Source organism: Euprymna scolopes, chromosome 15, assembly GCF_053919585.1.
Source record: "Euprymna scolopes isolate OS-2025 chromosome 15, ASM5391958v1, whole genome shotgun sequence".
Lineage (NCBI taxonomy): Eukaryota > Metazoa > Mollusca > Cephalopoda > Sepiida > Sepiolidae > Euprymna > Euprymna scolopes.
In genome coordinates, this window is record NC_136496.1 from 116756778 (window position 1) to 116781600 (window position 24823).

The 24823-nt window shown below is 33.9% G+C and overlaps 1 protein-coding gene and 1 pseudogene across 1 annotated transcript in view; both read left to right on the forward strand.

Annotated features, from left to right (window-relative positions):
• The first annotated feature begins 633 nt into the window (after positions 1-633).
• LOC145294085 (acylamino-acid-releasing enzyme-like) overlaps positions 634-24823 on the forward strand; it is a 118529-nt gene continuing 94339 nt past the window's right edge. The window contains exon 1 of the mRNA XM_080141145.1: positions 634-898. Within this exon, the coding sequence (XP_079997271.1) occupies positions 836-898 (63 nt within the window). The 5' untranslated portion in view covers positions 634-835. The remainder of the gene's footprint in view (positions 899-24823) is intronic.
• On the forward strand, positions 18133-18249 carry LOC145294275 (5S ribosomal RNA; annotated as a pseudogene).

Genomic DNA, 24823 nt, shown 5'->3' on the forward strand with positions numbered 1-24823 from the left:
GTCACCCGCTCTAGGGAGGTTGTTGATCAGGACTGAGGAGGCCTCCCTCCCCTGTTTTGTGCCAAGACGTATGAGGTCAGTGGCACAGGTTTAACAGTGGAGTTTTCCTTCTCCTAGCTGGATGACCTGACAAGATCTACAGGTCCATCAGCACCGAGAGGGGTACCTTGCGCCTGGTTTCAGCCAGGTATTTCTATGCCCCCGCAGGAGTAGTTAGGATTAATCGAGTTGCTATCAAAGATAAATTAGTATCTGTTATGAAGTTACACTCCTCAAAATGTATGAGTATGAGGTGTAGACTTAAGGTTAGTATGTACTCGACTTAAACGAGGATTAAATATGGTTTATGGATTAATAAATATATTGAAAAAAAAAGTATAGTATAAAGAGTTAGGGTACGATTCAAAATGAGCTTCGAAAATTCTGAAAGTAGAATTTTTTGGGGGGGAAAGAGGATTCACACATTTTTGTGTTTTGTGTATTCATGACCATCAGGCAACGCCAATAACTCTTGCTAGTACATGTTAAACTTTTATAGTTTTTAATCGTCCCTACCCTATGGCCAAAGTAATATTCGTTTTAAACAGCAGCAGCGGTGGGTTCTTTAAAAGGGAAATAACTCTGTAAGTCTCCGTTACTTCTTCAGCGTGTTTCTCCCTCACACGTCGGAGTTTGTTGTCGTCGTCACTTCATTAGTTAACAGCTTGCCTAGACAAGCGAACCTGCATTAAATAGTAAAACTTAACATCAATCAATTTCAATTTCTGCATAAAACCAATCAAATACGACACAAGAAAAGCAAGGTTCACCCCGAAGTTTTGCTTGTCAACATAACATGCAACCGTACAGGAAAATAAAACAAATGATGTCTACAGGAAAAGTTATAAAAGATTATCTGGTATCTATTCATTTTTTTTTTAATCCTTATTTTGCAGCAATTAGCTTATTTTTTATTTGCTTAATTAAATTTCAAGTACAAAAAACATTTTGAACTCTTCAAACATGTAGCAAACTCATTACTTTTTGTTCACCTTTAAAAAAAAAAAAAAAAAACTTTAACTTTTCCTCGTTTAAATCGATTTAGTTTTTAGTATTGATTAGTCTCCCTCTCTTCGATCTAATAATATTGTCTTTGTAAAAAGTTGCAACAGTCTGGAAACAACCACACAAAATGAAATCGGAGTTCCTGAGACCGACAAAAAAAAAAAAAAAAAAAAAAAGACCACTTTAAATACTGTTGCATTGTTTCATTGTTATATAAAGTCTGTTTTAGTAACTTACGGTTGTTCACAGCCATTTAATTTTAATTGTTTCTGTAGGAAGGCGAACCTTTCTTGAATTTTCTTCGGTCAAGACACGAAGGCAAAATAAAATAGAAATCTGGTTTGTATTACAATCCGCAGAAGTAGGAAAAAGTTCTTTAAAACAAAAAACAAATATATAATGTTATCAAAGGCAAGATAAGTTTTTCTACCTAACTAGATAAGTTTTTAGTGTTATTTAATGTAAAATGTTTTGTTCGAAAAACAAATATTGAGCACTGCCAAAGAACTAGAAATGGCCGCGATGTCTTTGAAAAATCTACAAAGACTTCAAATTAAGAAATAAAACAATGTTAGAAATTCATCCACCAGTAAATATCACGGTAACATTTATTTGGGGGGGGGGTCTGCCACCATTTTGTTTTATTTCTTATTTTGAAGTAATTATCGAGTCTTCAAAAGACATCCCGGCCGTCTTTTTTGTTCTCCGGCAGTGTTCAACATTACTCGTTTTTTCGGACTGAATAAACATTTTAACATAAAATAAAAAAACTAAAACCTTATTCATGTAGAAAAGTAACTTGTCTTGTCTTCGATAAAATTTGTTATAAAGTTATGTATTTGTTTTTTGTTCACAACTTTTCGTACTTCTGTGGATTGTAATACAACCCCAAAATGACGATGTCACAATTTAATTTTCACTTTCATGAACTGGAGGTTAATCTTGTGTGATCGTTTTTTAGATTTTACCGAGTCCGTATGGACAACCATGGGAGTTTGATCTGTATAAGCAGTAAGCACCAAGTTATTAAAGTAGACCTACATATTTGTTTTAAGATTGAAATATATTTAACTAGCATTTCAGCCCGGCGTTTCCCGGGTGTTTGGAGGTGTATATTGAGCAAAAAAAAACAAAACAAACGATTAATTTTTTAACTTTGACCCCCCCCCCTTATGACCCCTCCCTTAACATTTGTTTTGGGCTCAAATCAAATTAGATCCATGTCCAAGGAACCTATATCTAAAATTTCAAGTGTTTATATCCAAAATTGTTGGAGTTTGGTAGAGTTCTCAAAGGTCAAATCGTTGAACTTTGACCCCCTTAACAGCCAAATTTTTGGCCGAAAACTGACTATAAGGATTTTTCCAAATCTCAGTACCCTGTATATCAAATTTCGAGTCTGTAGACTGAAAATTGACAGTTATTGCGTTGGAAAATGTACAGACACACACACGTTCACTTTATATATATATATATATATATGATTGACCTTCCAGTTGCGATCGTTTTTTTTTTTTAAATCAAGTAAAGTTAAATTAATTTTTAAATGTAAATCAGTCTCCAAATTATTAAAATAAGGTTTGATTTCTTTTTTACAAGGTAGTCACCACTTATCAAGGGCCAGAAGCCACTGAGGGATAAGAGTTATTGCGTGTACAGTAATCAATGGGATAGTATCGTAGTAATCGTTAGTACTGGAGAGATTTGATAAAGTGTCTAAAGGGGGCGTTCATCAGAAACTTGTTTATGTTGGACTTGAAGACATCCAGGTTGTAATCAGGTGGGGAAACAGGCAAACGGAAGAGTTCCACAGGCGTGCACTTCTAAGAAAGAAGCTTTGTTCATGGAATCTACGTTTTGGTTTTGGCACAGATAAAGAGTGGGGAAAATTTTTGACCGTGGTTTTAGTTAGATGGGTGTTTATAGTGAAAGATTGGCGAGGGGGGGCAGAGATTGGAACTCAGACGAGCACTTGCCATGGAAGTAACGGTAATAAACGGTATTTATGTATTTTTGGTACTACGCTGAAATGTTATTTTGAAAGCTATTCTTAATATGAGTGTTTGTAACTATTCTGTGCTTCCACCTAACAATTTAATAAGATATTGTGAACTTTGAAAAACGATTTAAAAATATCGCGCTACCAAAAATACATAAGCACTAAATAAACTTTGGTACTTATGCAAAGAACTGTGCATATTTTAGGTAAGATTTCCAATTTAAGAATTTTAAGTTAAATTTTAATCTTTTTATTAAACTGTTAGTCAGAATTACAAAACAAAATCGCCCTTCCCATGTTAAGAATGAGGTTTTATTTCAGCACGGTCCGTATTCTGCGTAAGTTCCAAATTTTTTTTTTTTTTTTAAATGTCACTTTACACTTATATAAATTTCTTTAATGCTTCAGTTTACAGACCATGCTAAAATGTTATTTTGAAACCCATTCTTAACATGGGGAAGGAAGACTCTTAACTACTTTGTACTTTCACCTAACAATTTAAGCAACACTTGATAATGTTGCTACATAAGGTTTGCAGGTGATAAGAAAAAAATAAGGCATTAAAGATGTTTCTCATCTTAAACATTATTACACGAGCAGTCATTTTGAGTAAAAAGTTTATTTTACCTATCAAAACTCAAATGCGCAGTTAAAATGTGTAAACATTCAATGAATAAAAAATGTGGCTGTCCAGTTGCCATTTTGTTGACTAAAAGACAACATTCACATTGCGATCAAAAACTTAGATGGATTCAAACGGAACAAACCGGGACTTTGGTGAATCTACATTTATTCGACATGAATTTTTCGTTTTAGATTAAAAGTAACTTTTTTAAGTTGCTTAAATTATTTGTCACTCTAAAGTAATAGAAAAAAAATCAATTTAAAATAAAAATAACTTCATTCAGTTTTTTATTGATTTTCTACATAAGTAAAAAAAAAAAAAAAGTTGTTTGTCATGAAATGCGTGCAATGCAGCAACAAATTTCACTAAATTTGTGCCACTCGCTGTCTCCATAAATTCATCAAACTAAACAGATTCCCCGAAGTCCAGTCGATTCTTTCCGTTTGACTCCCTCTTTTGATCACAAGGTCAAGGCTGCTTTTTTGGCTAACAAAATGGCAACTGGACCATAAGAATTTTCTTCTCGCCTGTATTCATACCTTTCTTTACGTTAATGGGTTTGGAGTAGAAATCGGCCGTTATATTTGACCTTGGTTCCAAAGAAACATTTTAGGCAGGCTTTTCCCACCTCATCGCGTCTAATGGCGCTACCATAAAAAAATTCCAAAATGTTGAAACTGTTCCCTTAAAGAAGGGGACGGTCATTTGTCCTGTTCATGATTTCGCTTTGTACACTGTTTGGGAATTTTGTGAACAAGATATGGGCTACCATAGTCCCGATGTCGAATTATCAAAAAGGAAATCTGTACCAAATGACTTGTCCATTTTGCATAAGTCTAGTTTCACACTTTCGAGGTGGACCCGGAAGTTTTTTAATAGTGTAATACATTCTGACAAAAATTTGATCCTTAATTAAAGGATTAAGGAATCTCTTTTTAAACACGCCAATGCCTGGTCGTAATTATCAGGAGTTATGTCTAAGTTGGAAACAAGGTCGAACACCTTACCCGTTAATTTTGATTTTAATAAATGCAGCTTGTCCGCTTTCCTCATGTATGTTGAACAGAATTCGAACCTCCCAAGGAAGCTTCGAAATTCGAATTTGTCCGATGAGAGGGACCCAGTAAAATTAAGACTGTCCAATTACATTCTCGTCGGTTGAATAACAGTAGGTTATTTTAAACCAGATTCTTTTCAGCTAGGCCTCAGCTTGAGTTTATTCTCACGTCAGAATTAAACGGCTCCAATTTTCGACATGGTTTTTATCTTCAGTCGGAGATTTTAGAATAAACTGGTTGAACATGTCCAACTCCGTTAACTATTTATTAACATCTAAAGAACTCTATTCATGAGGCCAGTCCAGTAGTATTTTCAATAAACCAGTCCAATGTGCTGGTGATACAAAATTTCTTCATTTACCAGATCCTTAGCAACCATAGTTTAACGGCTCTAATCAGAAAGAACAAATAACTGAAAAAAACTTCCTTAAAACAGACCACGGTTTGATAAAGCTAGGGAAACATATTACAGAATTGTGAATGCTAATCCTTCCAACTAAAGAACAAATAAAAAAACAACTGCAAACAGTAATAAAAATAAGAATTAAACCAGTGAAGTTGAGCAGGCAAGAAAAATATTTGGTACTACCAACTTATTACTGAGAAAAACTTGGGTAATTTAGGATGGACAGGCAAAAGGAAAAATATACTGAAATGTGAATTTGTTTTTTGACAAAGAAAAAAATTTTTAACTCCAATTTAGTAAGATTATGCAATATTAAATGCGAATGAATTTAAATCTTCAGTAAGGAAGACTTTCAAAGGTAGGCGAACAAACTTAAATAAATTTTATAAGCCACAAAACGCCTTGTAGCATTAAATTTAATGATGGAAGGTTTTTAACAATTACATCGAATATGAAGAGACATTTCAGAATAATTAACTCTTTGATATATCTAGCATTTAACGCTAACTTAATCAAAAGTTTGAAAGGTTATCCTACATTTAAACTGGAAGTTTTAAATTATTTAGCAATGAACTACAAGTTTAAAGTAATTGCTTTTTGCAAATAAAACGGCATAAGAATTTTCCTCTCCTGTTTTTGCTCAGACAGTGGCAAAAAAAATTAACAATTACAAAGTATACCTCTAAAATTTGACACCATTTTATTTCTTCATTACAAAAAAGAAAATGCTTATTTTGCCTCTGAATAGAGCTGGTAATACCTCAAAAAGGTAATAGTTCTTTTATCTTCAGCTGGAATTGGAATTCGGGTTCAGCATTGTTTGAAGATTGGATTAATTACAGCCATTTGAAGGAGTTGGCATGATGTCTTCTGATTATGGATTCAATTCTTGACTAGTCAACATCAGAAGTCCATAAAGCATGTTCATTCGAAGGAATTATCATTAAGACAGGTCAATAATTCTGACTTTAAAAGTCTCTGGGAGAAATAACTTAGCCTAATCAATTAGGTTTTAAAAATTGTCTCAAGGAGATGAAAGATAGATGCCAAATGCCTTATGTCCAGAGAGTTGAGTCCCATGTTTCTTCTACGTCTGCTGTATCTGGAACTAAAAGTATTCAAAAACCTGCCAAGCTCATCGCTCGAGAGTTAAAATCTCAATCTGATTGGTCTAAAGGCAGTAGGTGGCTAATCAGCCGATGAGGAGCTTGTTTATAATTGTAGAATTTCTCATGGGGCAGCCATATTGATTTTTTTTATTCATTGAAAGTTTACACACTTTAACCGTGCATTTCTCAAGTTTTGATGGGTAAAATAAATTGACTTTACATGAATTTACTTGTGTAATAATGGTTTAGATCAGCATTTTTAATGGCTTATTTTTTTTCGTATCACCCTCAAACCCTATGTAGTGGCAGTACCCAAAAGATACTGTAAAAATTGCATTTAACTTAAATTTAAAAAAAAAAAAAAAAAATAACTCAAAAAATATTTCGACATTAAGATAAAAAGTGAGTTATGTCCCTTGACTTTTAATACTGAAAATGGCGGCAGGCAGCTTCCACTGATAAAATTTAATTTTAGTCTTTAAACAACATTTTTTTTAAGGTTTTATCCTTTAACCTATTTTGTACTCTTTTCTTTTTAAGAGCGTATTTGAATTGGAGAATCATAAAAAAATTTGATTACAAAATGAAATCCACCAGAGTAAATTTTCTTGATTTGTAAATCAACTGCCATTTTGTAAATAGTTGGAAAAGTGACCCATTCGAAAGTTTGAAGCATTTAAACTGGCTTTAAAAATGTTAGCAAATTTTCGTGTATTGAAAACTTGCAAATTTTAAAAGCAATATCCAATAATTGCAGATTAAAGCAATATAACCGTAACCAAATTAGTTTTATAACAATTTTATTCGATTAATAATTTTACAACCAAATTTGACTTTCAGCCTACTGTAAATTAATCAAGTAGTTTATACATAACCAAGAAAATCATGAGTAAGCAAAATGGGACTTATTGTGGTTTGGGAAAAGTGTGTGCAAGCAAGCAATAATGCCATAATTTTAACTTGCATATTGATCATTTTTAATAAAGTGAAACTGGAATAAAGATTCCCAGGTAATGTCGGCTATGTGTAGTTATAAAAAAAAAAAAAAAAAAAAAAAAAAAAATTATGCAGACAGCAAAATAGAAGTGACACAATGTCACCCCAACAAAATTTTTCAGCCATGCTAAGGTGTGAAAATAGGATTTATCAAAGTTTTTATTCTTTTCTAAAATATTAGTAGCTGAAGAATATTTTTGCCGATGTTTATTGAACTCTAAACCCTGTAGTTTTCAATAGTACATTCGAAATCATTTTAGGATACTCATCTCATTTTCAACTGAAAAATAGTTGGAAACAGGATTAAGTAATTGTCATATTTAAAGGAGGGGGGTCCGGGTGACAACAAAGGAGGGGTGACATTTAAGTAGACCGCCCCGGCTGACGTTTACTCCAGCTACGCCATTGATTGTGACATTGGGTGGGTTTCTACTAATATTTTGGTTATTTTTTTTATTTTTTTTTTTTTATTATTATAGCAATTATACAGACTCTAAGATGACTCTCATATCAGCTATTTTTTGTTCTAACTTACCACTCAACACTACTTGTTTAAAATAAGTTAAACCATGAAATTTATCGAGGTAGGCAGAAGACCAAACTTGCGTTTGGTAACACTTATTTTATTTTTGCTGCTTTTTTCCTTGTCTATACTACAAAATGCTACAAAGTTTTGGGCCTCTCCAAAAAACAGTTGAAAAAGCACCCTTAAAAATAAAATTGATTGTTTAACTGATTTGAGAAAACTTATTAAACTAATTTTTCACACAGTTGGCGGATTTGGAAAATGAAAGTTTTATTTAATGGTTGTACTAATTGACTGTTCGATCATTTTTGGTTCATCCCATGAATAGCAATTGGAGATATTTTGGCCAATATGAGTTCGTTACTATAGAAGTATCAAAAAGTGCTTTCTGTTTAGATGTGCCATCAAACGTTTCTCTTAAGTCTCTTCTAAATGGTTAAACTTAAGGAGTCCAGCCTATGTTCATAATTGAGATCCTTTTATTCCATTTTAGTCTACCTTCCAATTTTAGTCGCATATCTTAATACTCATGTCTAGTTCCTAGGATTAAGGTAAGCACAGTCAAAAAATGGTAGAAAAACCAATTTTTTTTTTTTTTTTTTTTCCAGAAACCCAAAAGGCTGTATTTTAATAAGACTTTTCTATTTTTAATTGACATTAAAATTTTCCGAAAAACACCTTTCACTACTTCTGTCTCTAAAGATAACACATTTAAATTTTTTTTAAAGGGTTTTGAATCAATTTTTTGTCTTAATAAGATTTAGGATTTTCTAATAAGAATATGCAAAAATTTAACATGAGTACCTGAATTTCAATTCCATTGTTTATCTCTCTGTAGATTTCCCATGGCAAAATTTAAAAAAATCCAAAATTTAATGATAGTTTGGAAGAAACTACAGTAGCCTTTACAGAACTAAAATGAACTGCATTTAGTTCTGTAAATTTCCATGTATTTTTAACATTTGTTTTGATTAAGTGAAGAATCAACTTTATAAGGGTCTTTTTCATAAGCTATATATAATTTGTTGCCTACATAACCCCCAGTTAAGCAACGATGAGGCTGGCCAGTACCAGATGGGTGATCATTTTGGGAATGCTAGATGCCATATATGTTGGAGACAACTCCTGTATCTAGTATCATGCTTGGTCGTCTGGTCAGTCTTGCCATCAGGACCAAGTGTTTCTGGACGAGAGTTGTAGATGCAAGTCTCCCACACTTTAAACTAAGTCAAACGCAAATCACAGCAAAAAAGGAAAAGCTGAAAATAACTGTTTGAGGCCTTATGATCTTCCATAGGTGAGGTAATATCACATAACGACAAATTGCTGAAATTATTGTATTTTTAGCAAAATGTGCAATTAGTTGGTATCAATTCTTTACAGCATTTCCTATTTAATGGTATATTAGCAATATTCGGCTTGCTAAAAGAAAATTGTTATTTTTCAAAGATTTAAGTGTTTTTCGTAAAGATTTTTTGTAATCTGAAAGAATTATGAACATATTCAATGAATTTCACACTTCAAAGCACAAAAGATAAAAAGTAAACATCTTCAAAACTCTGATTTTCAATCTTAAAATCAAATATGTGCAGTTTTTATCTACAATCCTCATTCTCTCCATAATACATTTTTCTCAGTTTCAGCTAGTTATTTTAAACATTTGTAACCACAAATAAAGGGGTTTTGTAGGCAAAAATATAAATATCGATGTTGAAAAAAAAGTACACCCTTATAAAGCTTATTTTTCACTTAATAAACGGTGAAAATTTCGTATTGATTGAATAATTACTTAATTTTTGGCATATTTTAAAAGAGACTCTGTCAAAAATACCTGCTCCCTCCTTACGTTTTGGCTGTCTAGATTAACGATATTTCTATACTAGAGGTATTAACTAGGTCGTAGACATTGGTGGATGAAGAACTTTTTAAAGAAAAATAATTCAAAACCGTTATGTTTACTTCTGTTTTCGCTTTTCTTATTTTATATATATATATATATATATATATAATGTCATCCACATACAGTACTGTTTCGCTGTTTCACAGCTCATCAGTGCGGCTAGACAGGCAACTACCTCAAGCCAGGATTGAAACCCGACCGTTTATACGGCAGTCAAGGCTTCTAACCATTACGCTATTGGCGGCTGCTTGAACGAGTAGTGAGTTTAACGATATATATATATATATATATTGATGTGTATTCAAAGTTATGTTTTAGACGAAACGCATTCGAGATCTTGGCTGATAGTTTGTTTCCCCATGAGAGCAGTTACCCACAATGTCCCTTTTAGTGTGTGGAAAATTTAACTCCCTACTAAGGGGCACTATAGATTTTAAGAAAAAATTAACTTTGTTTGAGTCTAGGATTTCTCTTTTACTGACCAAGGACAAAAATGCAGTATCGGAACAGATACTACACTTTGCTCCTAGCAAATAATGTTAGAGTATGCAGTTTAAATTTATTTTATAAATATCTACATTGAAACTAAAAACTTATCAAAAATAAAACAGCTGTTTGGCATGTCATCTCTTAAGTGCTTCAGATTTTTTGTAATTGTTGAGAATTTGTCTTGATAGTTTTCATTTTCTGCTGCATTAACTTTTTTTTCCCCCCACTTTTAAAATGCTGTTTTTTTTTACGAAATTGACATTCCTGAATTCCACAAGATTATCTTGCTTCCAAACATAAGCATATTTTTTTCTTTTTTTTTTTTCTATAAAGGAAAAGTTGCAAGCCCGTTTTGATATGAGGAGAGACTCCATCTCTTAAAAAGGGGCACTCGGGATGCAACACAAATAACCTATAGGTTCGTTGGCACTCCTTCACATTTAAGGATGGCAGAGAATGCTTTTTCCCCTCTGAAAAAGGATGTAATGCTTTGGACAAATTGGGGGCGGGGGGGATAGTAACTTAATTTATACAAATTAAGTACAAGACTTGAAAGTGTGAGTGGCAAGTTGGTTAGTATTCCTATTGACTTGGTTCCCCATGTGGGTAGAGTTAGACACAAGGTTAGTTTGTAATGTGGTAAATATCCAGCTCCTAAAAAGGGTTGTTTCAGATTAGGACAAAAATATAAATGGCCTTAATCTAGAATCTCTTCCTTCATAAATCAAAAACAACAAAAAAATGAAGTGTAATATCAAAACAGATATTGCTCGGAGTCAAGAAAATCATTCTGTCTATTCTATTAAACGTATTCTGACCCATTCATATAAGTGCTGCTTCTTTGACGATTTTTTTAACCTGCCATGCATGCATATGCAGCAGTCACATTTACTCTCTGGGATGCCCTACTTAAAATATTTCTAATGGTTTGAATTTTATTGTTCATAAATACATAGACTTTGATCTTCATCCAGATAAAAATCTAAAGTCTAATTTTTTTATTCCAGATTTTTGTCCATTTTAATGCATTTGAAAATACGTTTTCATTATTTTTATTAGTCCGAGTTAATCAGATTTGGACCTTAGAATTCACCGTCGTTTGTTCATTCCCAAAATTCTCAATAATTACACATTACATTTTTCTGAAATTTTGCATGAAGTTACATTTCCTTCCTTAGGTAGTTGTAACATGCTCAGATTTTTGATAAAAATTCTGGTTGCACCGAAAGGAGTCAAAATAGCCAAAAATAGCACTTGTCGGGACATAGAATCTTTTCGGACCATTAGATTTTTGCTGAAAATTACCCAAAAGCAAGATATACAATTTCAAACATATTTGGCCGTGGGAAAATCTTGGGGCTTAAGCCCCAGGGTGTTTTAGGGGTGAAAAACAACTTTTGGGGCTAATTTGTTTTTCTCCTAAAATTCAAGGCTACAGTCGAGGAACCACATAGTTTTTGGCTTGTTTTGTGTGAATGCACGGACATGAGCCCTTAAACTTTAATTCTAGCTTTAAATTACTTTCCAATCAGCAATTTAAAGGCTTGCAAAGCAATTTCGAATTTTTTTAATCTTGTCTCTTCAACTACTGAATCATTTGATCATTTCAATTTTCTTCTGAAAAATAACTTAAATTCTAAATGAGATTAGTAGTAAAATAACCCCATTCTCAAAGAAGGTAAAGCCTGGGAGGGTGAACCTGCTGAGAATGAATAGGACCATACCTCCACCAACAGTCACTGTTCAACTGATTGTTGAACATATCTCTACATATTTTGTTTTTATTTGCGGTCTGTTATCCTCATCTTTATAGTTGTTTCACAGCGTTTCGGCCAACTATTCTTCTGGCCTTTGTCAGGTGGTTAACCATGACGGGATAGGAATGCTGAATCTCTTAACTATATCTTCAGTAATGACTGTCTTCCATAGTTGTCTCGCCACGTTAACCACCTGACGAAGGCCTGAGGAATAGTTGGTTGAAATATTGTGAAACAACAATTATGAAGATAAGTCTGCAAATAAAATATATAAATCGCTCGTCTCCAAAGAATTCCAATTTGTTTTGTCTTATTTTTTATTTTAATTTTTTTTATGTAGGGTGGGGGGCAGATTGCTGAAATCATCTTTCATTTGATGATACAAGTACCAAAATTAAAATTTTTCAGGTTTGCTTCTGCAGCCATCTTGAAAGCTGGCGGCCATCTTTAATTTTCTGGTGGCTAACGTTTTCTTAAAATGTATGTTCTGCACGTCATTTATGTCAATTTTGGTGCTTGTATCACTGAAAGATTCTTATGGAATATTGAGATAACCTGCCCCACTATGAAATAAATGCTACTTCTGGTTTGCGAGTTAACCCTTAAAACTAATGAACCAGTCATTATGAATTTCTGAAGATAACTTTGAGGCATAACTTTGTAAGGTGGGCTATATGTACTAGGTACGTGCAAAAATGGCCTTGGTTTATACGGATTATTGGATAATCAGAATTTTTATGTTTCTGTTTAATTTTTGATACACAACCCTTTTAAAAATAAATGTACCCAGAAAAGTTGTTCCTTAGTACTTACTTCACTGTTGCATAGTGTCAGCCAATACAAACTGGGCAATATTAGTCTTACCAGTTAGTTTCAACAATCAATAAAGAGGGAACTTTTTCTTGAATAATTTAATATTAACAAATTGTTATAAAGAATTATATTTTTTTTTTTTTTAGTCTGAACTAATAAACAATTTAAAACTATAAAAAAAATACATTTTAAATCCCATAAACATTTGTTTTTAGACGGCGTTCATCTGCATACGAGAACAGATATTTTAAGAAGGATAAATTGAAGATAGTTGAATTTTTGACAGATAAGAGAAAACATTGAAGCTGAGATTTGTTAGCGTTTATTGCGGTGTTATTGAAGAGGAGTTCTGTTCGTTTGGTTTACGAGAAGGGCAAATCCATTTTATAAAGATGTATGTATTCCCCCCTCTGATTTAAAAAAAAAAAAAAAAAAAAAAAAAAAAAAAAAAAAAAAATTTCCTTATACCAATTCATTTGGTTATAGTCAGCTAACATACTTCCTAACTTCCAGTGTATGTAACTGGAAGCGGTTACAAGGCAAATCGGTTCCTTCACTTTTATTGCTCATCAATATCTATTGTCAAACGATTTATTGAAATATAAGACATTGAAAAATATACAATAAAAATTATTCATTTGCACTTTTATAATAACAATAAAAAAATAAGCTTTTATATTTGAAATTTTATAAATGCTTATAAAATTATAATTGTTTTTGAATTTATGTAATACAGGTTTCTAAAAGTATAAGATTAAACGTATTGTAATCAAAATAACAATGATTCTTGATTAAAATTTTTAAATGTTTTTAATACTTTTTTAAAGGCGAAGGAACTGATTTGCCTTGTCACCGTTTCAGGTAGCAGACACACCGGAAGTTAGAAAGTATGTTAGCTGGCTATTACCACTCTCTTCAAATCTAAAGTGTATTCCAAAGAGTGGAATGATCTGGGAAGGGAAAGAGAAACGGAAGTAAAGAGATATAAGTTTCAATAGAAATATTTCACACAATTGTTCTGAACAATGCCAGGTAATCCTGCTAGTATCAAAGGGCAAATGATGAGTAAAAACTGGAAGATGTAAATAAGTCTATAACATCACAATGCATTCTGACTTTATGAAATTCTTAGCCAAGAAAAATAGATGTGAAATTTTATGCAATTTTCTTTTCCATTGTTACATTGTAAGAGCGACTGAATTTTCTGTAATTTTTGTTTTTAAAGTAAATAAGACTCTAAAATATGATGCCTCAAGGGAAATACCATTTTAATTGAATGGAAAATAAAATGGTAATCATAATTACAGAAATACGAATCATTTATAAAGTGAATGTTAAATGCAAGTTTCCCTGTAGAGATTACCATTTTTATTTATTTACGTAAGCACTGATGGTCTTACCAACAAAATCAAATCATAAACATTACAAATATCTGGGTAAGCCGAAATAGTTTTATCCTTTGAATGGAACATAAATTTTTTTATTTTTTTTTTATTTTTTTTTTTTTTTTGTGAATTTGTAAGAGTTTATTCCCTGCATTCAAAGTGGTTCAGACAAGGTTTGAAACCACTTGATATAAGAGCTAAGAAGAATGAAAGATTATTATTACAAAGACGGGAGATACCTCTTGGTCTTGAAAAAAAAACAATGGAGGAAACTCATCAGAGTTCCACAAACGTACAGTTCTTGGAAAAAAGCTACTGGAATAAGCTGTATGACTGAGTTATCAAAACAGAAAATTTATGAGAATTTAAAGATAATTATTTCTGAATTCCAATTTTAACAGGAACTTGTTTAGAATTAGTCTGAAATATTTAATCTGATCTGTATATCCTTGTGTATGTATCATATTTTTTTTTTCTGCGATTTTGATAATTAAGTTTAATTCAATAAAGAACTTGTCATGGTATTTATAAAAAAGATTGTGATTAACAATATCACATATGTAAGAGTGCAGAGAAGGGAGGACAATCGGCTTAGGTAAGTCATTTTATAACTTCTAGATATCATTCAGTGTGATACAAAACCAAGCATTTAAGTAGATAAATTGTTAGCATTCAAATCTGGAATATTGAACCCTATCTAATACTGAAAATTAGTTCGGTAGTTTTTCACGGGGAAAATGAAGTGGTAGGAGGATGGGGTTTGTATTAAACCTGATTCTCATAATCTGAAGATCCGAGTTCAATCACTGTACAGGCGGTACATTTTCATTTTTACCTTTCCAAATGTTCTAAATTTGGTACTTCTGCAGTTTAAATCCTGTTTTTCCGTGACTCTCGCTCAGCAACGTCTGGCAGACGAAAATTGAGCGAACAGAAATCAATACAAAAACAAAATAAACAACCTACTGTAATAAATTCATAAAATTTTCTGTTTTATAATTTTTTTTTATTGTGAACTGATTTTTTGCTTTGACTTAGTGAGCAAATACAGGGATAGTAGTTTCTGCCGGTTGAAGGAAAACATTTCTTTCCTTCCTTGTTACAAGAATAAAGACTTGTTTGAAGTGCAATGAAACACCCCCCCCCCTTTTTTTTTTTTCTTCCTTCCAATTTGGTGTTCTCTGTCCACTCGTCTCTTTTGCCATTGGTTTCTCAGTGAATAAGTATTTTCTGGGCCGTTTTTCATCATCTGCCGAGTGTTGCCAAGTGATAATTGCTGAAAAATGGGATTTAAACTGCCATAAATTTTACTAGATTGCCACCACTTCCTCCCTTCAAATACCACTTGACCTGCTCCTCTCTTGTCACTGCCTTATTTTTGACTGTGCTGAAACCCCTTTAATTCCTATTGTTTTGATAGCCATTACCTTTGAGATAACCTACAAAGATAACAAAAATGGAGTAGGAGGTTTATGTGAGTGAAGCCATTCAGGATCGTGCCTCCCACTGATGAAACTATCGCCAAAGTGTCCCTCACAGCATCTTCCTAAGGTTACCTAAAATAATCATTAGGTAGTGCCCAGTATTAATCTATGTAGAGGTTCACATTTGAAATATTTCATTGAATGACATTAAAAGAAAGACATAGGATTATTTGGACTACCAGGGCTCTATGGACTAAATTTATCTTTAGCTGAACTTTGACAGCTAGATATTTTCGATTACTAGCTAAACTCACGTGATTTTTGGAATATGACCTATTTGTTCCATCTTGCAAGTCAGTTGGATTCTTTCAACCATCTCTCCATCAGAGCAGCACTCTTCCCCCCCCCCCTCATATTTCTACAAATAAAATTTCTTTGTACTAACCACGAGGCTGTTTCCTGTGAAGAAAAGAATGGAACATTTTCTGAAAACCCATTAAAAATTCCCAAAAGATTTTCCTTTCCTTCCATTTAGATTCTTCTCGATTATTACATAAAATAAGAACCTGAGAAAATCGCTAAGTCTTTCTTCACATCTCATTAGATTTTTTTATTATGATTTAAATTTTTTTCATTTTAACTCGCACGTCCATGAAAAAAAGTATTGTTCCCTTTGAGGGTTCTTAATAAACCATATTTGTAATATGGTTACTTAGTGTAGTATCTGTTCTTCAGATGCTGCACTTCCATTTCTTGTTCTCTCTCGGTGGAGGATCAGTCCTTCACGACTGAGACAATTTTTTATTTTTGTACCTTTTCTCCACCTTAAAAAACGACCCTGGTGTCTAACTCTGTCCCGTGGGGAGGCATAGTAAATAGGTACTTCTATGCATCCTCTCTTACAGACATGCTTTATTATTAACTCGCTAGGAGTGTTCACTGATTTCTCTTTGAGAACAACTTCTGGTTTTCCCTGGAGTCTGAATGACAAGTCTCTCCATATTTCCAGTACTCTCCACCTCTTCCAATAATTTACGTTATCGCAGCAGCCATTTACCATTGATTTCTCATTGGCAGCAATTGTTGGTCTTCACTGGAATTTGAGTAGCAATAAGATTAGTTCTCTTTGTGCTCATCCAATGGAGGTCTGCTTAGTACTTTCTCTCCTCGGTCTTTCCATCTTCCTTTGACTTTCCTCTATGGTGTGGTGGCAGTTAATTTTTCAATTTTTCTTGGGGGGGGGGGGCTAATTTACAATTATGCATTTTTATTTTTCATGATGATCCGTATGTTTCTTTGTGCTTTACTTTTGTAAATATGTCAGATTGCCACTTATAGCATGAAGCTACCATTCAGGATCATCTGTAACAGGGGATTGAGTGGAGTTGAGCAGGGAGATGTTTGTTCACATTACATTTCAGAGTTGCTCAGTTTAAGAGATGAACTAAAAACAATGGGAAGAAGAAAGGGTTGCGGCATCATTGTCCTAGTCAGGAGACAAGGTTAAGCACGGACACCTCTGCACCTGGCTGTCAAATGAGTGAAAGCCAGATGGGCAGAATTTACCTGTTACTAGTCTTAGTCTTTTATGACATGTTTTTCAGAATTGTCTGATTTTTTGCTTCCATTGTTCCAGCTTGTTTGCCTCGCTGGTCTAATGGTCTTCAGCAATTCGCTTTTTACACCCAATTATAATAGTTTCTTATCCTAGTAGCTTCTTTCCAAGAATTTCAGGCTTGTGGAACTGTTTTCCTCCTACCTAATAGATTTGATCTTTTCAAGACAAACGGCAATTGGTATCTCGTCTCTTGCAATAGTCATCTTTCATTCTTTTTAGATCATTACATCAAGTGGCTTCATACTTTGTCTGGTGCAATTTCTATTTAAACTTATTCGAGATAATAATAAAGATAAAATGGTTAATTTTGATATCAAATACTTTATTTTTAAATTTAATGTGATTTTGTGACATTTACCTTTTTAATTTTAGCTACTTTTGCAGCTTATAGTGTTAAAATGTTATTTAGAAAGCCATTCTTAACATCAGGGGAGCTTATATTATTTTCACGTAACAATTTAATAAAAAAGATACTGTAAGACTTTAACTTGAAAATCCTAACTAAAAGTAGTATGGTCCATAAACTGCACAAGTACTTTTTCTTTCTTACTGACGAGTCATTTATCAAAGCCAAGATCCACTTGAGGGCAAAGATTAATGAGATGGAGAGATTGCTAATCGAAAACAAATGAACAATTTGTGGAATAAATTAAGACTAGATTACTTAAGGAGCAGTTTATAACTAATTGACATTGGGTTTTAAAATGGTTATGTTGTAATCTGTCAGGAAGGCGCCCTGTGGTAATGTGTTCCACAGGCCTGAACTCTTGCAAAGAAGTTTGTTACTTAAGAGGACCATATTGTAGGCCTTGAAAAACACTTATTGCAACGTTTTGCAGTTGAAAGAAACTCTGTTCATGGAAATTCTGTTTGATAGGCAAATGATGGAAGAAAGGAAAGTTTGTTTCTCCAGATAAACCCAATATCTAAATAAAAAAACATTGCACAAAAACTTTGTACTTGTTAGGTTAAAGACTGTACGCATACATGGCATAATCGCGTTGACACACCAGTTCTCGTCAGATCACCGAAGTTAAGCAACGTTGAGCCTGATTAGTATCAGATGGGTGACCATTTGGGAATTCTAGGCGCTGTATGTGCTCTCCGTTTATCTCGGCATTGTTTCCAGTCGTTCTGTACTTCACTTGCCACTGGTACTTAACAATGTCGTTTCAGGAGAGGTGTGGTTGGAGATTGCGCACCTCCTACCATAAAAATTTCACGCACAGGCAACCCTTCGTGGGTATCCTTAGTCTGTCCAAGACTGAAGGAGCTTCTTCCTTTTTTTTTTTTTTTTTTTTTTTTTTTTTTTTTTTTTTACACGGTGGTCACCACTTATCAAGGCCCAGAAGCCACTCAGGGATAAGGGTTATTGCAAGTACAGTACGTTAGTGTGGAGATTTAATGAAGTGTTTACTTAAGAGACCGGTTCATTAGGAATTTGTTAACGTTGGACTTGAAGACATCAAAGTTGTAGTCAAGTGGGAAGCAGGCAGACAGAACAGTTCCACAGGCGTGCAGTTCTAAGAAAGAAGCTTTGTTCATGGAATCTACGTTTTGATTTAGGCACAAATATAGTGGGGGAAATTTTTCAGTGGATTCAGCTAGACGGGTTTTTCGTGAAAGATTGGCGAGGGGGGGGGGGATCAGAGATTGGAGTTCAGACGAGCACCTGCCATGGAAATAACGATAAAACAAGGATAGGCTCGCAACGTCTCTTCTGTGGGAGAGAGGTTGCAGGGTAGAGAAAAGGGCATCCCCCACTAAGCCACGAAGTCTATTTTGTACTCTGTCAAGGCAGGATAGGCTGTTTATAGCAGCTCCTGCCCAAATATGGCAGCAGTATTCCATCCTTGGACGTACTTGGCTTTTATATAGATAGAAAATTGCATCAGTAGTGAGATATCTTCTGGAGCGGTAGAAGGATCCCACCATCTTTCCAGCGACCTTGGCAACAGACTTGATGTATGTGTTCCATTTCAGGTCAGGAGTAAAGGACAAACCCAGAAGCTTGTCAAAACATGACTTTTCTCCTAGACAAGTCATCCATTTCAATTGATGTCAGATGGAGATCAGAGCGTTGATGTAAAGGTAGGAGTTTGGTTTTCGATGCATTAAAGGTAACCAGACACGTCTTCCCTCACTGAACCACGGCGCTCGAGATCAGAGGAGAGAGAATCAGAACTTTGTCATTTACAGCCTTTGATGTGTTGCTGTAGGTGTTTTTTTTTTTTTGTTTTTTCGCCAAAATTTACATAAATTCATATTGTATTTTAAAAAAAATCCCAATACAAACTTAGAAAGCCATTCTTAACATTAGAGATGGAGGCTTTGTTCCTATTTACTTGCCCCCACCCCACCCCTTGGCTTTAATAAATTGAAAGAAAAGGAAGAATAAAACTTTCAGTAATTTTAAATCCTGGAGCAGCACATAGCAATTAATCTAACTTTGCCGGACAAGTTAGTGCAGACACTGGAAACGATTGCACTGAAAGGAACGGCTAGAATCCTGAAAAGATCTCTTGGTTGGACTCACTAAAATATGGGTAAATGTCAGACATCTGGTTGGATGTCCCATCCCCTAGAAATAAAAGTTTAAGAAAAATTTAAAAAAAAGGGAAGAGCAAGTCGTAGAGTACTGTCAACAGAACAAACTTATAACATTGGAAATGAGGTGCAAGCCATGACCACAAAAGATCTGAAGAGAATGTGTTGTGGGCTGTGAACATAGTTACCGATTAAAGAAAATAACTTTAACCTATCCTCCCCCCCACACACACACACCAAAAATAAAAATTTAGGTTTTTAATCACATGATAAAATTTTTCCACGTACTCAAAAAAAAAAAAAAAAAATCTAAAACTTACTGTAAGTTAGATTTTATTGTTTTTACATTAAAAAAAAAAAAAAAAAAAAAACTAATTCATATCCAATAATTGTTTCCTAGTGTTTTTAAGATTCGCCTGCGGCATATTCTGACGGTTTACGGCAGGTGCCAGGCAAACACAAGCAGATATTTACAGAAATCCGGTTCACACTATGTACTAGTAGAATTTTTTTTTTTTCTTAATGAGGAATTATCAACTCTTCCTCCACTCGCCTTTTCATTTTTAATTCGCATAGCATTCCAGGTTTTAAAACTGTCTTACAGTTGTATATTACTTTGTAACCTCCTCACCCCCAGTGTGTAGGTATACTGCCCTCATATTACAGTTACATATAGTTGCATGTCTGCCTTGTGCCATACATAAAAGTTCATGATTATACCTTGTTAGCTGCAAAAATGTAAAGACTAGAAAACCATCTGCCCCCCCCCCACAATACCAACAATCAATGTAAATGTCCCCTAGGCGTCAGTGTAAATAATCTTCCCGACCCGTAAATGTCACCTTCGCGTTTGTGTAAATCTTCCTCCCCTCACCCAAGCATCTGTGTAAATTATGCCCCCCTCTTTTCTCTGGCTATGTGTAAATAATACCCACACCTCCACTCCAGGTATGTTTGTAAATAATGCCCCCACCCACAGGCGGCTGCGTAAATGCCCCCATCCCCACCTCGGGCATCTGTAAATAATGTCCCCTACCACCATCACAACCCCGTCTGTTTCGAAGTTTTTTTTAAAATATGAAAAAATGCCAACAACATAATTTGTTTAATTTTTTTAAAAAATAAAACTAAAATGGATAAAGTGAGGGTGGAGGAAATGGTGCAACAATTTCTTTAAAGAAAATATTACTTTAGATCATGTTAATTTTTTCATTAAAAAAACACTTAAACCTATTCAAGGTTTAATTTCAACATTTGGGTATGGGAAGCTGAGGTACATCGTCTGGGTGTTACCAAGGAGGTCCGCCCTCCCAGGCCTTCATGTTGCATAGGAGACCATATTAGAGAGATGGATGGTGACATTCGTATTGATGAGGGGAAGATACATTTATATAGATATTACAGAGGGGGAGAGAAGAGAGGAGACATTTATACCTTTTAAAGTTCTGTGGATGTTCCTTCTTTTAACACTTATTAGTGTAGAGATTGATGTTCTTTAACACCGGAGGGGACAGTCATTTCTTTGAGTTATTCAAAGTTCATATAAGATGAGTGGGAACAAAGTTCATATAAGATGATTTCATATTACCTTTGTGGTACGAAGACGGTAATTACAAAAAGATATTCTTTTATTCCATTTGACAGGTCAAAATGATCACATCAAGAAATTCAAAGTTGTTTCTACATGTTTAAAACTTCCCCCTTCGCTTCTAAAGGGGACCCTCCTCTGATTTGATCCAGACTCGACTCTGGACTCCATCTGTCTCTGTCTAACTTATCTTCGACTCTAGCTCCTATATTGAATTCATTTCTGCCATGACGTCATACGTATCCAAAAATGTGATCGACCCATGTGGCCTGAATATGCATGGTTTGCACATGTTCCCAACCCATTTCTGCAGACAAAGAATTTTTACTAACCTATTTTTCGACCTAACTTATTTTTCTTTTATTTTTCAATGTTCTTAATTTGTTATTGTTCCTTATTTTCTAGATGACCTTATTTTAATTCTTTGTTCAATTCTTTTTATGAAAGAAAAAAAAAAATCAAAATTCCTTTTCTTACAACATATCTAAACTATTTTATGTGAAACTGAACAATGCGAAATTCGCATTCCATTTCTGAATCTATTTCTGAACCTTGCTTACAGGGTTCGAATCTGTCTATCCTAATCTCATTTTTACTTATCTTTTTCTTATTTACAAGAAAAGGGCTCTTTTATTGTAACATTGCCACCTGGCTTTCAGGTGGTGCAAGTTTGTCAGTTGCTTGAGGCGCCCCTACTGGAGAATGCTAACAAGGGTGCTCAGGCAATTTTTGAGAAGCCAGAGTGCCCCTCTTTTAGGAGTACTGGTGTGACCTCCCCACTTTTCAACCTTGTGTCACATCTTGCTGAAGTGAGCAGCAATAAATATCTAGCCTCTTAATTATACCGAAAATATTTTTACAGAATTAAAATTAATTTTATACCAACCTGCATATTTTTAAGTGTTAAAACTAATTGTAGGATTTTTAATCATAAAATTGAATAAGTTTTTTTTTTTTTTTTTTTTTTTTTTTTTTTTTTTTTTTTTTTTTTTTTTTTTTTTTTTTTTGTTGGTCTTTCGATCTGAGGGACCTGTTTTCAGTGGAATCTGTTTAACCGTCCATTAGTTTTTCCTGAAATTTTGCCACAAATTTAATTTCATTAACTAGATGTGCACAGTAAAATTTTTTTTTTTTGCAAAAATTCCCGTTGCATCCCCAGGAGTCCAAGAGGTAAAAAAATGCCCCAAAATAGCTAAAAATGACACGTTTTGCCTCGTAACTTTTGATACATCCATTAGATTTTCCTGAAACTTGGCCAAAATGTGAAGGCCATGGTTCTTAATATAAATTCAGTATGGGTGACCCTGGCAAAATTCTGGTTTGCATCCCTCTGGGACTTTTAGGGCTAAAAAAAACATGCCTTTTGGGAGCTGAAAAACTGTATATGTATGTCTATAGGTTTTCCATGGTTCTTTAGTCAAATATACATGTTTTAAAGCGTGAAACTGCACCGTTTGTCCATTTTCACTGGGAGTCGACATTCCCAGGAGGTCGAAAGGGGTCACAAATGCCCCAAAATTACAAAAAAAATGACTTTACCCCATTACTTTAACATCCCTTAGACTTTTTTTTTTTTTTTTTTTTTTTTTTTTTTCTGAAACTTGGCAAAATGTGAAGGTATCGCTGGCCCTTCACTTCTCACATTCATCATTTCTTCACTATTTTTTGTGGTGTCATCTCACATGCAGCACCAGAGGAGGACCATGCATGCGTGGCTCGTTTTTTGTTGAAAGAGCTTTGAACGAATTCTAATTTTAAAGTAACAAACAAGTAGTGTCCGAGCATTAAGATTATACAAGTAGGTAGAAATTTAAATGTTTAGTAAAAATTTGTTGTACATTTTTTTTTCTTTTCCAATTTCTTTGCTTTTAATTATATTTCAAGATTACTTCTGCATCAAATGTGCCCCCCTTCCCCTGCAATAGTTTACTTTTGGTGACCAAATACTGTGCAATTAACATCTTTTTAGACTCAAATTTTTGAGGAATCATTACTCTTTATTTCTCTGCACCTGTTTCAACGTGAAAAAGCCTATTTCATTTTAAAGCTCACATCTATTGCTTCAAATCTCACTTCACGCAAGAACAGATTCTAAAGAATTGGTTCACATTATTCGAAGGAGGGGGAAGGGGTAATGTGGTTTGAACATATTTCCCGGCTACCAAACTACAGCTATGTAAGAAATGGTATGAAGATTTTGTTTCTTAATTTTTAAGATGAGGATTTATAATTTGAGTACTTACCCAGTTTACGACCCAATCTCCGGCAACTTTGCATTGACATTTTCTGGCAGATTACGTAAACAGCTGGAAGATACTGAAGTGATTATCCAATCAGCTGTTGGGTAAGTTTCAATGAAAGTGAAATTTGTAAATACAAAAAAATTTTTAATTATGACTTTCAATGTGCTAGGTTAATGAGAAATTTGTTATCCATTTTCTGTATGTTAAGAATGGCTTTCCAAATAGAAAGCCATTCTTAACATTGGGCAAGGAGGGATTACCGTGTTTTTATTAATCATCTGACACTCTTTTTCTGCATCTTCTGGCTGCATACATAACCTGTCAGAAAATATTGACACAAATTTGCTGGAGATTGGGTCATGAACTGGATAAGCACCATAATTTGGATTGTTCTTATTTTGGATGTTTTCACATTTCAGCTGATATATAACCAGTCTTTAACTCAAGAATCTGTATTAAATTTCGAACAGAACCCTTTATTTGATTCACATGCCACACCGGTTATAAACTTAAGTAATAATCACTTCTAAGTGACGGCCTTCTGGTGGTTAACGGTTCAGTCCTCAGTAAAAGCTATACTAAGAATACAATTACAACTTAAGACTTCCTAGTCATGGCTGACAGAATGAGAGCAAACAAATGACGTAAAAACATTTTGTACAGATTCCCAAATTTGACAATGCAGCTGAAGAATTTCAGAAATTGCATTGTCTAAAATGTTAGAACAACATGGAAGATGAGAACAGTATGACTACAAATCAAGATTTCATTGAACAAATTCAAAAGGATGGCCATTAAAGTGAAATTACTACAATGCTATCTCATTGATTACTGTACATGCAATAACCCTTATCCCTGAGTGGCCTTCGGGCCTTGATAAGTGGTGACCCCCATGTAAAAAAAAAAAAAAAAAAAAAAAATTTTTTTTTAAAAATAGGTAGATCTAATAAGGGTTCAGATTGGCATGTCACTTCTGGCAGCTGAAAAATTGGCTCAAGATTCTGATAAGTGGCAGAAATTTGTTGAACATGTGGCGAAGCACACTGGAATATGCAGATAACTTTTCTTTTCATATACGTATTTGGAGTAATCAGACTGTTTTTATCTTGAGTGTTATTTGCACGATTTGGTTAGTGTAACCTCTGATCTTCTTCAGGTGTACAGATTGCCATCTTTGGTAAAGAAAAGGGAGGGGGTTTAGCTTTACACTCCTGAGGTTTCGTATTTAGGTAAAGTTGAAAATAAACTTATAAAAAATTATAAAATCAATAAAATATCAAACAAAAAACTGGGGGA